At 35.3% G+C, this 19,195-nt stretch overlaps 2 protein-coding genes and 1 pseudogene across 2 annotated transcripts; all 3 read left to right on the top strand.

The window, feature by feature from the left end:
- The first annotated feature begins 2,773 nt into the window (after positions 1-2,773).
- Positions 2,774-5,793, top strand: LOC130645458 (hatching enzyme 1.2-like; annotated as a pseudogene).
- Positions 5,794-8,339: 2,546 nt separating this feature from the next.
- On the top strand, positions 8,340-12,554 carry LOC130645457 (uncharacterized). The gene is made up of 4 exons (XM_057451452.1): positions 8,340-9,841; positions 9,991-10,074; positions 10,166-10,399; positions 10,500-12,554. The coding sequence occupies exon 1, from the start codon at positions 8,502-8,504 to the stop codon at positions 9,363-9,365; it is 864 nt and encodes a 287-aa protein (XP_057307435.1). The 5' UTR covers positions 8,340-8,501; the 3' UTR covers positions 9,366-9,841; positions 9,991-10,074; positions 10,166-10,399; positions 10,500-12,554.
- Positions 12,555-15,356: 2,802 nt separating this feature from the next.
- LOC130645456 (uncharacterized) lies at positions 15,357-19,195 on the top strand. Its single transcript, XM_057451451.1, has 3 exons — positions 15,357-16,326; positions 16,470-16,563; positions 17,615-19,195. The coding sequence occupies exons 1-3, from the start codon at positions 15,988-15,990 to the stop codon at positions 18,064-18,066; spliced, it is 885 nt and encodes a 294-aa protein (XP_057307434.1). The 5' UTR covers positions 15,357-15,987; the 3' UTR covers positions 18,067-19,195.

Here is a 19,195-nt window from a genome sequence, read left to right as displayed (position 1 = left end):
TATATTGGCCTCTCCACTTCCAAGAACCGTTAAGAAGGAAACTGTTTTCCAACTTTGTAATTTGAAAAGCGTTTACAAGCGCGTTACAATCCTTTACAATCGTGTTTAGTTCAAAATTTAGCACGGATAGTGCAATGTATATTGTTCGTGAGCTTCTCTATTATAATAACCGTATTTTGTCTGTGTGTTCAAAAGGGTTACCGCGTCCTGTTACGGAAACACAAAATGTGTTATATAAAGGACGGGCGACCCCGTGGATTTTTCCACGGGTTAACAACTAGTATAAATAGATTGGCACAAATATTTTGAATGCAATTTTTTAAATAAAGAATGAAGTATAACGTATTAGAAGTGATAACAAATAAAAGATTTTATTTACTAATACCAGATATTTAATTAAGATTTCAATCTATATCCGAGGTCTTATTTAAGCGGATAGTCGTTTCTTTTTTCGTCTTCTCTTTCTCCTTATTCGGTTGATTTTTAAAGCGATAACAGTAACGTTGCGAATTTATCATTCCAAACTATCAGGACCTATGACAGATCTGTGAAATTGAATTATACATCACAGAAATGCTATCGCTAGCCGTAATAATCGAATATTTGACTTGATACATCCAATACTTTATAAAACTTCATGCCATGTTTGGTTAAGACAGGATTATTCCAGTTACCCAGGCGACTTATTGCGCGACCCATAAATGTCGTGTAGAAAATAATGACATCGTCATTGTAGCCTTAGGAGTTATTGTGTTTATGTCTAAAAAGTTGTAAGACGCAGAGAAATAACACTTTCCGCGTTTCAAAGTCTATGAAATTGCTAAAACGCGCTTTTCCAGCACCTTTATAAATCAAGTGTTGCGTACTATAGCCACTATTAACTGAACACGGGAAGTGTTATAAAAGCGTCTAGGGTCGCACTCTCCACAGAAAATGTTTAAATTAATATTAGGCAGAGAGAGGTTTGGGGACTTTTGACGAACTAGCTTTGGTTTGACACGCCATATTGAGATGCAATGGTTAGCTAAAAACATAAAAACGATGCGTTGTTGTCAAGTTTTGGTTCTTCTAATTATAAGAGAAAAAAAAAATGATGATATTCGCGAAAAATGTTTTCTTCCTAATGAATTGATTTTTGCGAAATTTTTTACGCAAATATTGTCCCGAAAATACAATTCGGAAAAGTTTTTGACGCAAAATTTTGCCATTTTTATTCGCCTGCCAAAGTTTCTACACGTAGTATGATGTTTACCTTACTCCTATTAGCCAATCACGTTCGACATGTTTTTTGTTTTTATACATCCCTTTTGTCTTTCTTTTTTTTTTACTTGCGTACTTTAACCTGGCTGATAAGAAATTTGAGTTCACATAATGCATTCCTTGCAAAGACAACATTAATAGGAAAAGCGATCATCCTTTTTAAGATAAAGAACGAAATTTCAAACGATGCGTACGAAAGTTATAGTCAATGTAGACTAGACTTGTGCCTCCCCCCTCCCCCCTCCCCTCTGTAACATGTTCTCTCCAGTCCCTAAATGACTGTTCTTGCATGTTCATTGAAATATCCAATAAAAAGAAGAAACAATGCATAACACATTCTTACACTCCTCGCTATTGGCTACGCTACACAATTACTACTTCTACGTCACCAATTTCTTAAGTAAGATTATTTGAATGGAACAAAAAACTATAGTGCTGATGATCCAGCCTCAGTATTTCTCTTAGAACGTTCGTTAAGGTTTCATAAACTGAGCCTTACTAATTCTTATAAAGAAAATTCTTACAAAAAGTGGATACGTTCACTTGAATACAACATATGGCATTTTTCTGAAAGTATTTGCAGAGTTGGGTGTAATTATTTTTGAAAAGAATATATGCCTTTTACTTTTTCTTCTAAATTGATATAATTGAGTTAGTGGAAGTGCACGGACTCACCGCTTTGCACATTTTAGATTTCGCCCCACCTCTTCACTTCCACCTGTCACTGCCACAACCCTTCCCCCTCTTCCAATACAACCCCCTGTTTCAGACTTAAGAACGTATGTAACAAGAACTAACCTTGGAATACTTTATAGCTTACGCAGCAAAAATCAAGATGACTCAAAGATTATTTATCGATTAGAAAAATTACAATCCAAACAAATTGAATTCGACAAATATTTAAGAAAATGTAAAAAATATAAGAGCCAGTGTAATATCGTGCCGCATGACGTCATACAATGAGAAAGGATAAGTGTGACTTTCTGTCATAAGATTGAGTCTCAGAAAAGTAGTAAAATGCTTAGCTGTTATTTTTATTTTACGTTATTGACACCTGTTTTTGACATCAGGATGTTTTCTTAACCTCGATCCCAGGGCCTATAGCGTTTTTTGATGAGGCTCTGGGATCGTGATTGGAGGTTTTCTGTGAAATTTTAATCGAAAAAATAACGCCAATAAAGTATGTACCTTCCCCTTCTTGACTAATAAACCCTTTTCTTCATGTTGAATGCCTGTTTACGTAAAATAAAACAACGCGCGGGAGAGTGGCAAAATAAATATTGACGTATAACACGCTGAAGTTGACTTACATTGCGGGACTTGTGATGAATTCAAAGTGAAGATGTTTTGTTATTAAAATGAATCTGTTGACTCAAGATTAAGTCCAGACAATTAGCTGAGCGTATTACGAAAACTGCTCACGTAATTGGTTTTGCAATAACCTAAGCATGTCATAATGGAGAAGAAGTCGGTTTGTAGAATATACAACAGAGAATCCCGATTCAACAGTCTATTATCTCCGCAATGTTCAGCTTCGTTTACGCTACCATTTTATCTAATATCAGACCTATATAAGATGGAAGCATGAACTGCATCTAGTAACAACTAAAGAATCTGACATCATGAAGGACATGCTTGCAATTTTTTTAATTCTGTTGGTCTCTGGTAAGTTTCTTTAATTTGCTCTCTTTTCTTAGAAAAATGACCCTTAGAATGAAATATCTAGAAAAATGTTTTTTGTCCAATCACATTTTAGCTCATGCATCGGCACCACCGAAGCCGGCGAACGATTCTCCAATAACCACTGGCGAAGATGACCTAAATGTTTTAGATAAGATCCTTCAAATTAATGGAAAGATAAACAGTAAGGCGATTCATTCGTTCATGTATAATGAGTTTTACATTTTTTGGTGTTGTGATAATATGTAATTTTCTGTTTTTATCTTTATGTAGAAAAGAAGCAATCTGACTCCGTGTAAAATGGTAAGACGTTTTTTTTAACTTTACTTCAAAAAAGTTATTCTATAGCTAACGCAAAATATAATAGTGAGACAGGGTGGCAAATTGTGAATTTTAATGTAGCAAGTAATAATATACGATATTTTTGTATCAGGATAATACAATTTGAAAGCTCACTTCCCAATATTCACAACAGACTGATGAATTGCATTTTAGGTTATTTGATTATCTCTCTTAAAATCTCACAATGTCATAAAGGTTGCTGACGCCAGCGCGGCCATTTTCCTTCAATTTCGTGGCCTCTGACGTGACTCCTTAGAATGTGCGACATGCTTATTTGAAACCCTTCTTACCTAAACTATGCATCTGCAAAATTAGCATCTCTGTCAGCCGGCTGTGGAGATTTTGTGGCTTGGTGCTATTGTCTCGATGTTTTTGTGAGGTATTGCAGCTTAACGTATCATCATAAGTAGTCTAAGACATCAAAGTGTAATCCCAACATTTTTAGCCACTATTTTGATTGGAACTGTCTCAGATAAATGTTTTATTAATTTTAGATGATGAAATATTTGAGGGTGACATTAGAATGACTGACAAATTAAGAGAAAACATTCGCGAAATGCGCCTTCGAGCTCTCAATGGTTTGGCACCATTTGATGCAATCCGCGGAGGTGTGTGGCCTGGCGGAGTAGTACCATACAGATTCGCACGGAATTTCCGTATGTATAATTAATTCTTGTTCTGTTAATCCGTCTTAACAGATCTTTTGGTTATTTCAATTCCTAAAATTCTAGCTTATAAAAGAGCTGTTTGGGACGCAATCAAAGAATACAACGCTGAAACCTGTATTCGGTTTAAACCATACACTGCAGCCACTTGCTGAAAAAGCTGGTGGTTATGTCGAATTTATGCAGGGAGGAGGGTGAGTTCAAAAAACGCTGTTATGTTCTTTAAGATCTGCTAGAATTCGTGCAATGGCGTTAACACGTCCGCTCAAAGAGATAATATTATTCACGGTAATATATTGTACTACTTAGTTGTTCCTCTTACATTGGAAGACAACGAGGAAGACAACAAATTTCATTGGCTAATGGCTGTGGTACCAAGGGCGTGGCCATCCATGAAATGATGCACGCTTTAGGATTTTACCACGAACAATCCAGACTCGATCGAGATAAGTTCATCACAATCCATTGGAATAACATTAACAGGAGTAAGAGTCAAACAAAGTTTTGCATTTTTGTTTTTGATTATGTTTTTATCCATGCTAAAAACTGTTGAAAAAATCGCAGGCTTTTATGACGAAGGTAACGTAAGGTGACACATGTTCTTCTTGTGTTAGGAATGTGGTTCAACTTTGAAAAGTACAGAAGCGGGGCTGCTAGTACTTTAGGAGAACCGTATGATAAGTCATCCATCATGCATTATGGGAGGTAAGTTCTCATTTTATTTACTTTGACACATGTTCCTTTTGTGACACATCTTTAATAAAGATGTAGAAAAAATTGAATATAAAAAACTTCTTTAATGTAATTAAAATGTATTTCAAATCTTACCATTTCAGCTACGCGTTCAGTATCAATAATCGAAAAACCATTGTTTCAAAGTCCAATCAAAATGAGAGATTGGGACAACGACAGGGATTGAGCAGGATTGACAAAAACCAGTTGAACAAATACTACAGCTGTAAAAAGACTGTGACTAAAGTAACGGAACGGCCACCAACAGGTAAACCACTGTACAGTCCTCATGATGCTCGAATAAACATCAGATGACAATTTCTGCACATAACTTTATAAGGAAATGAGATCTATTTACAACATGCACACAAAGTCGCAATCAGTAGGAAACCTTCCCACATTTATTTCAATTCCCATCCCTCATTTATTAATTTAATAGGGTGAGAAAAGTGGTGAACTCATTTTAAACACCGAAAAATAGACTCCTGACCGTAATCAATTCCAAGCAACACATTCGATTGCGGGAAGCTTGAAAAATCGACTAAACAACGATATTGATCTGTAGTGATATGTCATTTGAATAAGTGAAGTTTATGAAATTAAGCATGAAAGTATACATATTTTCCATTTTTTTACCCACTCCAATTTGTTCCAACCTGCGTTATTACAATTTTCAATATACTTATCAACCACCTATTTCATTTCTTTACATCTTCTGTACTCCGGACTAATTCAAAAATTTAAAACTTCTGCATGCAAATTCTTAGATTTCAGCTTACGTATTTTACTTTCGTTTCGATTTTAGCCTGTCAAAACATGTATCCGTTTTGTGGCGTGTTAGAAAAATGGTGCTCAAACAACTGGGTAAAGGAAAACTGCAAGAAAGAATGCAAGTTGTGCAACAAAACTCCATGCAAAGACAAGAGCCGATACTGTCGAAGCTGGGCAAGATCTCAGTATTGCAACCATAGCAAACACACAGCCTACATGGTTGCAAACTGCAGAAGGTCGTGCGGTTTGTGCTCGTGAAGAAACCTTTATTCTTAGTCCTTCATGGCTGTATGTAAACATCGTGTATTTTATGTAAAAAAGATAAAAAGAATAGCAATGTAAATTGTGATTTTTTTTATGTGTTCTTAAAACAAGACTAAAAATTCCATAAGAACAATAATAACACTAAAATAGCCTGAGAATTAGGAACCAAATAAGGACAACGGTCGTTTTCACTCAGTTGCAGACTATTTGCTAGTTCATGCTGTTTTTCGATAAGAAGAAATAAGTGATAAAATATTATACACAGGATTGTAGGAATGTTAAGAACTAAAAGATAAAAACAAATTCAATACGAAAAAACACGATAGATCAGGGAAATTGGCAAATCGTTAACCTAATACGCCAACTTGTCCGAAAAACTTATATTAAAGCTAGTGTAGTCTTAAAGTTCAGAAAAAAGGGTTACGCGGAGTTAGCAAGAACAACTCCTATTTGAGAATGTTGGATTGAATCTAAGACATGAAGTCCTAATTTACCCTTATTTGGTCCGCGGTATTTCGAACATATTATGAGCGGGAGGGCGCATGATTTAGACAAGCTTGTCCAAATTGAATCAGACCTGGGCACACTTATAGTACGTTATAAAAGAAACAAAGTGGCAGTAATAAATTATGCTTGCTTTGAATTGTCGCCGAAATAAGCACTAAATATTCCAGCTAATACACTACAAATCTGACATATTATTTAGGGAAATGGCCGTTTTCAGGGTTGGTAAATACACTGCAAAAGTTCTTCTTTTTCACAATATCCACATTATAGAGCAATCCGCAACGCGGTTTAAGGTAAAAAAAATTAGAGAATCGGACGTAGTGACGTCAGCAGGAGTTAGTATGGTTTAAGATTTTTGATCTAAACAACTAACTCCTAGGTTTTATGTCATCCACATTAGCAAATAGATTTTCACGTGCGTGTTACTTACATAAAAACAGCGTTCTTTATATCTTGTGGTTATGATTTTCGAAATTCTACCAATTCTCCAGCTTCGTTCCCAGGACTTTTTGTCTCTCATCGGCGCTACGCTTACTGATAGGTCTGACGAAAAAAGCCCTGAAGGAGGCTGGTTTTATTCCGAGCCGTGATTGGTCGAGAATTTCACCTAATTATCCGAAAGATAAAGCGTCACTCGGTCCGTGAAATATTCTCGTTGAAACTAACTGTAAACAATAAAGATGGCCGACACTGTGCAAACATGTTTTGTATCAGAAAAAAATATTTGAAAAATACATTTTGGCAAGAAACTTTTATGGCTTCAATTAGTGTTAACTAGTTAACTCTCAGTCCAGATGTGCTTGTATGTAACTACATGCTACTTGTGCTCAAATTCATATTAGCAACTGACCAAGAGATTGTCTAGAGCTAGCTAGCTAGTTATAAAACAAGAAGTGTAGACTTATATATAGTTACAGATAGATAGCTACTAGTTATTTATTATTATTATTACTACTGAATATCAGAATACAAAGTAAGCGCAGTTAGCTACATCAACGCGATTGGATGTATTTCCCATGCTAATTACACAGATTTTACATATTGCAAGAATTCTGTTAACTCTTAAAATGGTAAGGGATTATATATAAGATAAAAACACAAAGCTATCTATACATTTATATATATAAAATTTCTCTTTTTTTATTCAAGGTATAGAAGAATGGCTAAGCCAGCTACTCTTAAGAAGATTTACTTTCGTAATACTTCCAATGATGGAAATTTTGCAGGTTATGTGCCAAACAAAAACAAGGTGTGCAGATTGTGATCCTGCGAACATATGAGTAATGGATTGCAGAGATATACCAAAAGGCTGGTAAACTGACTGACATGCCAATTATCGACAAAACACCATTACCTAAAAACACAGCTGAGCCAGGTCAATCATATTCTCATACTGTGTTTACCAACGAAGATCCAATGAAGGACATGAAAATAATGTTTATAGCCCAGTCGTTAGGTGTTTTGACCTGGAAAAAATGATATAGAGCTGAAACTTAGCACACTTACTCCATTTTATATGTAGATTACCAGAAAAGAAAGCCCCATTGATAGCATTTGTAGAAAATGAGATATGCGCCATTTTAAAAAAATTTTCAGAAAACGAAAGTTGGTAAATTGAAAACTAATTAAACTATTGAAAAGAACTTTCGATTTGGAACAAAAAAAATTATTACAGCAACTTACAAAAATCATTATTTTGAGTGTTTTAAGTTCTTTTTAACCAGGTAGGTTAGTGGGGAAAATTAGATATATAGATATTTAGATCTATTTTTAGTTCATTTCAGTTATATTTTACTTATAAAAGGTCAGAAAATAAGTTTGCTTTATTTATATCCCAGACTTTTCGAATCATTTAGAATTTATCGAATTCCAGTTTCGAATGTTTACGTTTATTTAGTGATTAAAAGACTGTGCATGTAGAAAACGGAAGATATGATAGAGAAGGTCCACATGATTTCTGGAAAAACAATTTTAAGAGCATTGTGTGCACATTTTCTTGCCGAGTCTGCATTGGTGACAATACTTACGGAAGAGATTGTTGGTTGCAATGATGACTTCTCTATGAACTTCAAAGATAGAAAAGAAATTGAAGAGAAGTTGAATTCTGATTAACTTACAACTTTTGGTAGAGTGTTTGATAAAAAAACCAATACTCTCTCCTCGAAGTCTCGAACCGCAAAATTGTGGATATCATACTTAAAATACATTGCAACAATCAAGAAGTATATCATTGCAGAAAGGACGTCTAACTGGCCACTCCATCTCGAAGCTACCAAGGAAATGTTAAACTTGTTTGCAGCCATGGGACATATTAATTATGCCAAGAATGCACAACTGAACCTTCAACAAATGGTTGCCCTCCAGCAAAAAAATCCTTGGCACCATCAGAAATTTCAACTTGTGATCGAACAGGCTCTCATGAGATCAATCAAAACCAGAGGAGGACTTACCAGAGGGAGAGGGATGAAAGATGATGTGCGGAACCTTTGGGTTCTTAGCTTGAATTCCAGCGCCTTTATTTATGAAGCAATGACTGGCGTCTCTGGCCTTACTGTCAAAGCAAACGAGCAACAAGTCGAGATGGGGGCGTCAAGATGCTCCGAAGATTATACATATTGCAAGATCTTCATAGATTGGCTACAGCAAAGATATCCGTTTGTTTATGAAGACACAAATCTTCATTCGCTTTCTTTTGGCTTGATGTCTGATGAAAATGATTGTATCAACTGTGAAATTGCGGAAAAGATCGGAGAAATGAAACAAGCAAAGCTTGACAACCTTTCAGTAGTTGAATGCACAATCAAGCGGAAGGACCAGGTTAAGCCCATCATTTCCTTGCAATCCAAAGTCCAATTGAATAAAGAATCTGTCATAGTCAATCCACCGATGTTGTTCACACGATTGGTATCCATAGCGCAAAGGAAAAAAGAAGACATCGAAGAATTTTTTGCTTTCGAACTTACACAAGAGCCAATGTCCCTCTTTAAACATGGCTTAATGAGAAAACCTGACAAGTCCTCATTACGTAAAGCTGTTATGAACGATGATAAAGCAGTGGAAAAAAATCAAATGCAAATTGATCCTTTTTTCGTAGTCGATGGTGAAGCTCCAACGGACTCTATGCAAAAGCATAGAGTCCGTTAGATCAAAAATTCTACTTTTGATGAACTATTGCAAGTTTACGTTAGTTACGTTCGACGGCACTATAAATCTTGCATTGTCTTTGATCGATACGATGGTCCTAGCAAACTTTACCAAGACGGGAAAACAGTGAAGATTTGTGATGGTGATGCTGATACAACAATCGCCGCAACAGTACTAGAAGAAGCCGAAACAAACAACCAAAAAGCCGTTGTAACAGTTGCCGATGATACTGATGTTGCAATGATGCTTCTATACCATTGGCAAGAACAGAGGTTGGATAAAGCCTGGAACATGAAAGTTGTCTGTCAAAAATAGAACCCTATCCGACAGCATATTCTTTTTGTGCATTCGTTTTCCGGCTGGGACACAACAATGGGTGATGTTTGGGCAGACAACAGAGATGTCAAAGAAGCTGCCATCAAAGCGTTTTAAATAATTTACGATGGTAACGACTTGACTGATTTATGCAAACTTTGGTGAGTTTCTTACATAGTATAATATAACATTTTTCACAATATAAAAGGTTTTTCTTCATTTAATCTCAAAGTGTATGAAAATAGGGTGTTGATCAGAGAAGACTTTAGATACAGACATTGCCACCAATGCTTCCTTATCATTTTTGCAGATACCGGAAATATCTCGATATATGTTGGAAAGGGTTTGAGTTCATCTACAGGTAATGAAGTGGAAGATGTTAGAGGAAGAAGAGGTATATATAAATTTTTAACCACACAAGTGTTCAAGCAATGTCAGTTAAAGTAGCAATTTCTCAATTTTTATAACAATCTTTTGTCTTATAGCTTAAGCAAATTGATGCAAGCAAATGGGGCTGGAAAATTGAAAGTTCTCAAATGATGCCAATAAAGACAGATAAACAAGTCGCCCCTTATAGCCTCCTAAAAATCATTAAATGCAACTGCAAGGCTACTTCGAAGTCACCCTGTTCAACAAATTTGTGTTCGTGCAGAAAACATGGTCTGAGCTGCATGCAGTCTTGTGGAGAATGTCACGGTGAAACATGTGAAAATAAAGAGGTCCGCTCTCTATAATTCTTCATTTTTAAAGGCAAATCTCTTCTAAGGAAATAGTTTAGCAAAAAAAACAGCCTTTGTCTTATTAATCACTCTTTTTTAGGTATTCGATGGTGATAGTAACGTCGTAGATGATTTGGAAGATGAAGAAAGGAATAGAAACATTTTTGATATATTTGATGCATTTTGATTTCACATATTTGTATACAAATTTTTACTTTTTAAGATGGAAACTGTTAAAGAAAGTCCATGACTTTAAAAATGATGATTTTTGAGAGTTAGGTTGATTACTTTTTGTTCTAAATTGACTGGTTTTCGAATTGACCAACTTTCGTTTTCTCAAAAATGTGGAAATTCACCATTTTTAAAAATGGCGCATATCTCATTTTAATGCTATTGATGGGCTTTTTTTTCTGTTAATCTACATATTAAAAGGAGTAAGTGTGCCAAATTTCAGCTCTATATCATTTTTTTCCAGGTCAGTGTGTTTTTTTACTTTAACGACTGGTCTATTAGTGGTGATCAGCTGACACGAGTCCGTTTCGCTGGTGCGAAATCCCTACTAGCTGGGAATCACACACCAACAGACCGGTTGGAGCATTGTTCCCCTTTCAAAGCTGCATCTTTACTTCAATATTCATATGCTCTGCCTTACTCAGCAAACTCTGTCAACCAGATAGAAACGCTGAAGTATTTGAAAATGAATAGAAGGAATCCAACACCAGGTAAAGTGTTAGACTCATACGAAGGTAGCGAAGATCAGTTTTTAAGTGTTGGTAGAGCATATTTTGTTGTAGCAGCAATGTTTTTTTTTGGAGATGGATACATTGGAAGATAAACCGAAAAAAAACATCTCTTTCCTAAAAATTTGGTGCAAAGAGGTAAAAAAAGAAGATTTTAACACTTTACTGGATAATTTTGTCGATCAATTTGTTCTCCAGAAATCAATTGAAGATGGTGATCAAGTGAAAAATTATGGTCTGTGTATCATTTTCTTAACTAAAGAAGGAGATGGTGACAGAAACCTCATTAATCAAAGCTTTTGTTGTCAATATTTCGATCACTTGGTGCATACAGTAAATATGCGATAGAGATGTTTGTAAGCATTGCACAAGTAGAATGCTTGTTGACACCTAGATTGTTTGAGAAGTTCAAATGCGGATACTTTTCAAATTGAAGAGGTGGAGCAGGGCAAAACATTGAAGATGATCTATCACAAGAAATCAGTAATCGTTTAGGAAAACACATCGTGCAAAGAATGGGAGCAAATAAAACAATAAAATCCATTAGCAAAATGTGCAAGGCTGTGAGCCGTGTAAACTAGCATATTGCCGCACGTAGTGTAGTGGGTTCGTCTGCGACTCCCAGTTCTGGGGAGCGCGGATCGAATCCCGTTTACTGCCAGGCAGTGTGTTAATGATGAACAAAGTAGTTCTTTTAAAATATAAAAATTATCTTGTTCATATTTTTTAAAACCAAAGAAATTTAGAATAAATTCCCTTAAGCACAGATCTGTTTTGCAGAAGCACTTCATGCTATCGTCAACATTATTTTTATTAACAGCAATATCTGCATTATTGTAATACAATGTTGCAGTTTAGTTTTCCCCACGCCTTCCAGCTCGACCAATTTCTTGCATGTAGGATTCAACATTGGCTGGACGCGTTATGTGGATAACTTCGGTAACATTTGGTGCATTAACACCCATCCCGAGTGCTGTGGCTGCAAACACAACTCTAATAGTCGAATCTTGTTTTGTAATTTCATCTAAGATTTCTTTCTTCATTTTAGATGTTTGAGGAGCATGAAATTGACAGAATAGTTTTGTGTTATTTGGAGTTACTGTTTGCTGAAATAACGGATAAGCATAGCCACAATATTAAAGCTTCATATAAATGATTGTCATGGGATAATCATTTATATGAAGCTAAAACATTGTTAGGGTTATTAATTAGTTCTTTAGCAATGGGAACTAAAGTATCATCATAGCTTCTTAAGCCAAAGTTGTTTCCGCGTCTTGGCAATTTCTTTAAATATATATATATATATATCCATCTTTTCATTTTTAACTGGGAAGAGATCAGCAAGTAAATAAAAAATAATTGATTTTCCAAATCCAGTGGGCAGAACTGCCACCACATCATTCCTCTTTAACAAAGCTTCCAAACATATGACTGCTTTGGTTTCAGGCGAACCTGAAAAATGTAATTATTTAATGCAAAAGATATTCGCTTTAAAATATCAATATACTTTAGAGCCATCACTACCTAATTCTTCAAGGTCCAGTCTTCCCTAAAAAGTTCTATTTCCATCGATCACGATAAAATCCAGACCCTAATAATTAAATTGAAACTCGCTTATTGAAAACTAGGAAGTATAAAATTCCAGATAAACAAGACACGAGTGCATTAATTAAAAATCTGCGAAAATCAAAGATTTTTAACCAGAACGAGACATGAGTGCATTAATTAAAAATCTGCCAAAATCAAAGATTTTTGACCAGCCTCCACCAGGGCCATGTTCGTCTCGCCGTCCAACATTCAAAAAGAGAAAATTTGGCCTGGGATCGAGGTTGCCTAATTCCCATTATATTTTGTTTGGTGTTACGTAGTATTTAAACGCAGAGTCTGGTGGGTTGAATGTATGGTCACAGAATGTTTAACAACTGAGAAATTAGTTACTGCAAGGTGTCATCTCCTCCGATTCTAAATCTTGACATATTTTTTTATTTACCTGAAAAGAAAATGCTCTTATTTTAGAATGAGTAGACCTTCGTTGTTTTGAATTTTATTTTAATTGTCACTACTCATCGTGCCCAATATTAAAGAAATTCAGCATCCACTTGGCTTTCCGTTAAATCAATACTTTTTCTCATGTCAGTGGTGGGGTGCATTCATATATGCCGTTGCCCTTCCATTTCATATAATTCCATCTTATACTCGGAATAGAAGACTGCTTTTTTTTATTCACTCACTCTTTCAATCCTATTTTAACATCGGTTTACTTTGAATAACTTTTCTTCTAGATAAGGTATAGGTTAGACGTTTTATTTTTTCCCTATTACGAGAAAATGTGGCAAGTTTTATTCCTATTACGAAAACACAAGATTTTTTGCATTTTGTAATTTAAAATAATTAATCTTCAACAAAGATCTCAAATTTTGGCAACACATGTTCCTGTATTTTTAATGGTTGAACGCCATTGCTTCTGCCTTCCAATTATCACCAAGAAAAGGGTTTAAAATACAGTTTTTAAAGTCAGTAAAATATTTATACGTATTAGAAGTTGCAGTTGTAGAAACTTGAATCTAACTTTGGCATTCTTCTCTCTTATGTATCGAAATAGATGAACGAGGTAGAGCTGGAGGTGAGGTGAAAGTGTTCTTTAGAGGCAAACTTAATGTCAGTAGCTCTCCCTCCTTAAGCTTTTTTCGATCAGAGTAAATCCACTTCTGGTTAGTGGTGAAGTATTAATCGCAAATCCATAGCTTTCTTTTTATGATCTTTGTCGTCGATTTTAGCTTGTAGCGCGCTGTCAACAACAATGAGTTCTGCAGCTCATCTTTTTGTTAAACTCGTTGCTTTTCTTCAGTATTTTTAAAAAACAGTGACTCCAGTGTTTCTCCTGGAGGTCGAACAAACCATAAATAGCACAATTTTCGCCGGGCATATCGCAAGATAGAAGAGAAAAATCAGTAAAAAAACGACGCAAGCATTTAGTACTTGCCGCCATTTTAAGATGCAGGGTTAGAGGTATAGGACGAGTCGAAATCGCAATGAATGAGTTTAAAGCAATAGGCCATTGCTATTTTCCAGACTATCTATTTTTCGTACGACTATGGAAAAATTAAATGTCAGTAGATATTGAACAGTTTCCAAACGTGATATATGATCTAAAGACTTTTTAGTATTGATACAAGGCAGTAAACAAGAAGTATTCACAGAATAAATCCAAATTGGGTAGTGCCCCTTTCAATTAACTTCAGTAAAGATTAAAATGTTGACTTAAGATTTGATATGATATGGCCTTAGGATTGGTTAAAAGAAATGTAACCAAAAAAAAGTTCCAATATCATCACACTTTCTGTGTTCCAGAATTTAGCCATTTTCAGAGACGCCACGCCGATGAGCAGTTTTTGACAGCATATCAGTTTTGACTTAGAAATAGGTCAGATAAGGTTTAACAAAAAATTATGCTATATGCCAATAAACAAAAAATATATCCACGAGAAATATATTTTTGCCAGGAGCGAATTTTGCCTAAGTCCAAATCTTGGTTAAAAAAGAAAATATGCCATAGCACAAATTGTGAAAGTAAGAATTATTTTTATAAACTTATCTTGTAGTGCTAATTTTTGTCGTTTCGCCAGCCTGGATGCACGTTGTTGAGAACTGTTTTTTTTGTTTTTGTTTTTTTTTAAATAAATTGTAAACCATGGGCGATCTTAGGTAAGATACTGATTCAAGTTCCCAAGTTTTAAATGAATAAAAATCAGGGGTGGAAGAAATAACACCTAAAACGTCCGTGGGTTTTCAACTACAAATGAATAGAATTCTTAGATCGGAAGAAAAAAACGCCTAAAACGTCCATGGGTCTTAACTTCAAATGAATGTGATTCTTAAACAAGGAAGAAAATCGCCTAAAACAACAGGGTAAGTTTTAAATAATTCTCTGTGAGGCCAAGGCGTGTGCCTTTTTTTCAACTTTCCCTTGATCAGGAGTACACTGTTGAAGAAGCTTTCAAGTCAAGGCCTGAATAAATTGAATAGTTGTACGCAAAATTAAAAGAAGAAATTCTGGATTCGGCTGCCTTTTTGGATACTGTGAGGATTGTTACTGAAACCTTTATTCCAACCTCCGCAAAAGACCAATTTATTGCTTTGAAGTAAGTAGCTAGATAATATTAATTTTTGTAGATTTTTCTGTCTTGAGTATCAGGTACTCTGTCTCAAAAAACATTATAAGTTATTAAGCACAACCACTGATTGTTATTATATATTTTTGGTGATTAATGAGAATGCTGAACTAATCTTCAGGGTTGGTTCGACATTTTGAATATTTTCTAAGCGAAATGATAACAACAAACATAGAAGTATGTGTCAAATAAAATGCGTGCTTTAAACAGCATCAGGTTTTGATGAGCTTCAAAAAGTGCGATTTTGAACTTAATTTTGGTCCCAAATCCTCAAAATAAATTCCTCAAAAAATTAAATAAAATACACACAACTAAACTGCTTGGATTTCAAGTAAAGGATAGACTAAATAACATGATTGTGTGTTTATACATGGACAACAATCAGGAACAATATGCTACGTATGAGAGTAAACAAACTCGCCGTACGTATATGTGACGTAAAATGCCAATCTCGCTTAGCTCTAAGATTATATATAAAATTTTGGTTTATTGAGACAAGTGATTCTTTGCCTTCAATAGCACATTATCTAAGTGTACATTAATAATTGAAGCAGAAAATTCTTTAGCCACCGAAAGAGTTTGCTAGAAGTTGAAGCTACAGCATTAATTCGGCTTATTATTTTGAAGTTAAAATCAGTTTTAACAGATTCGTTGTTGTTACAGAGTATACAGTAAAATGATATCCTTCTGGAATGTCTCAGCATTGCTATTCTGTATTGTAACCATTAGCAAAGGTGATATACTGCGACTGAAAGCTTGTAACAAGTTTTATGCTCTTTTCGATGTGGTATACGAGAATTCTTTGCTGTCGAACACAGTCTATTCCTTAGTTGAAAATATCAGTCTTCATCGCTCCTTGATAATGTGCATACAATATCCAAAATGTAAATCATTCAGCTACATGAGTTATTATTCACAATGCAGAATGCATCACTCTAGCAGCGTTGACAATGGCACAGCTTTAGAGGAGGTGATTGGGTGGGTGCATTACGAAACATCAAAATTTGACCATAACGTAGGTATTTTTTTGTAAGGGTTCCCTTTTTGGAAAAAAAAATGACATAATGGGCTTAATTTTCCCTTTCTTTTTTTGCTACTACCAACGCTGGTTTGGAGGTGTTTAAAATATTTCGTACGTTAATTCTTAATTTAACATAGTTGGGTCCGATCTGTTATAAAAAGAAGCCATGTCAGTTTGGAAGATGTGTGGACACGTGTGACAGCAAAGGCTACAAATGTATTGAATGCAAAGGTAAATTAATATCACTGCTACCATTTTCTTATTCGTCCTTTTTTAGTAAACGCGCTTCACACAAATTGTCAGCAAAATAATAAGCAAAACCCAATTTTTTCCCACTGGATGCGCTCATTTGGCCAGATTTTGATCTTATCGAGAAATTGAATTATTTTGCTTTTAGCACTATGGTGAATTATTTTTTCAGTTCAGAATAAAGTATTATTTTGTAAAAAATAGTTGAATAAGAAATCTAAATAAAGTCGGCTTGATCCCAGGCCTTTTTAATTTAACGAAAATTTATTTTTAAAATTTTAACTTTGAATTATCTCATTAATTATGAAAGATTATTTAACGATTTTTGTATTGATTGTAATCTATATTATAATACCCGTATAATACCCGTATACATCCGTCCGTCCGTCCGTCCGTCCGTCCGTCCGTCCGTCCGTCCGTCCGTCCGTCCGTCCGTCCGTCCGTCCGTCCGTCCGTCCGTCCATCCGTCCGCAAAATGGTAGCTTAGCTGCGCAGGTAGCGAGACGCACGCAATAAGGTATAAAAAGGACGGGCGAACCCGTGTTTTTTTCCAAGGGCTAACGACTAGTTTTTCTCAAAACTACAGCGTGCACTTTTCCGTTTTGGATTTATCTTTCTCTTACCCTTTTAAAAAATAAAAATAAACGTACGACGATACCAACGTTTTATTAGCGATTACATGAGATTGGCATGAGAGTAAAAATACGATAAAATTAACCAGTAGTATTTTTGAGGAAATATCTGCACGACTAACCGCATGAACAGAAGCGAAAAAAAAGGAAATTAATTAAATAGAATTATAAATGCATCATTTTACAGGCGTCGTAATTTACCTACCCAATTTTCGTTCCGTTTGCATCCTTGCCCTTTTGGCTGGTTTTTCGTGTGTACATGCGTACTGCGCGAAGGGAAAAGACCACCGTCACATGTTACGCGTTCGTTTTAAAATATATTCCTCCAAGATAGAATACAACATTTATATCTAACTATAAATGTTTTTCTCGTTCTAAAAATATGCGTTTCAAATTAATAGGGAGTTGGACTCTGTTAAAGCGCAACGCTTGCTTTGGAGCACGTGCAAACATGTTTGCGACATTCACAGTACCTAATGATGCAGTGATCACCGATATGAAAGTAGTGCATGTTGGTGGACCAGGCGTAACCTGTTATACTGGTGCAATACCCACAAAGTGGGGATGCGACGGAACGAACCATTACGTCGTAGAAAATATAGGCGTGGTAATTACAGATGATCAAGACAACACACTCTACCCCTCCATGGCGCATCATGTAAATTACGGTTACTTTACCATACCAGGGTACAACGCCAACTCCCCCTTTCTTGTTTTCAGTGAAGCAAGTCACACTGTTTATAAAGGACAAGAGCTTCGATTACAGTATGGTGAAGTTGTTTACGATGGAAACTTGAGTAACAACGGTGGTGAGTCATGTGCTGATATTTACGCAATCATGTGTGACAAATAGATAAATAATGCACGTGTAATAGATGAATTCCAGCGTGACGTTATATGTTTACATTTCAGCGGTAAACTCTTTAGCTCTGACATTTGCGTGGTAGGAAAAAAGATGGTAGGATTTGATGAAGAGAGGTCTTTGGATTTCTTCTGACGGAAAAATCTATTGAGGTTTTAAACTATTGTCGAGTTTAGATTGATGCCTTTTGATTTATTTGCATTCATTTAAAGCCGTAACAATACCTTCATGTAACAAAATAGACTGAAAATTACTTTGCTTCACCTAGCACCCCCATCTTTTTTATTTTATTGCGACGCAGATACCAGAGCGGAAAGAGCTTACCGCTGAAAATGTAATCAAAGAAATTCATCAAAATTAATTAACATTAAGATGTAGCTACCTACTTTGATTGGTCAAGAGATGGACAAATGTCACAGAATCAACCTTTACAACGTTAAGTAGAAATGAGTGACTTTTTTTCTGGATTTAGCGCACACACTTTTTTTGCTTTTTATTCTTTATCTATTTTCTATTTCTAATTTTTTAGTTATTCTGGTATTTTGGTTATTTTGGTATAACTGAGAAACTTAATAGAAACTGAGAAATATTTATTAGATAAATCAATCGCCATTGCCTTAGCAAGGGAAGGCTAGGTTCTCCGATTGTATAAGCATTTCCTTATCAATTTCTGCTAAACCAACTCTATCAAGCGCGAGTCCGAGTTTCCATATTTTTCAACCTCCACCAAGTTACCAAGATTTTCCTATTTCCAAATCTCGTTTAGACATATTGAACCATACGATAATCTCTGAGCCTCCACAGTGAGCCTTCTTATGCTTGGGTTTTATATTATAGAATTTTTTTTTTTTTTATATATATATATATATAGTTATCACAAAAAAAAAAAAAAAAAAAAAAAAAAAAAAAAATCCTTATTATGCAATAAGTGCTGGCTGCTACGGTTTCAATGAGCTGTTTATTTCAACACAGCCAACGTTTTATCTCTAACGAAGTCTTTCAGAGTCGAAGGAGACCTTCCGCCGATATACAACTATAGCCTATGCCTTTCCTCTATTTAATCTATCAACAACCATTTAACAAAACCTAAATCTACAACTCTTATTGAAACCTAGATCTC

This window comes from Hydractinia symbiolongicarpus, chromosome 5 (genome assembly GCF_029227915.1).
Source record: "Hydractinia symbiolongicarpus strain clone_291-10 chromosome 5, HSymV2.1, whole genome shotgun sequence".
Lineage (NCBI taxonomy): Eukaryota > Metazoa > Cnidaria > Hydrozoa > Anthoathecata > Hydractiniidae > Hydractinia > Hydractinia symbiolongicarpus.
This window is presented reverse-complemented; position numbering and strand designations above follow the sequence as displayed.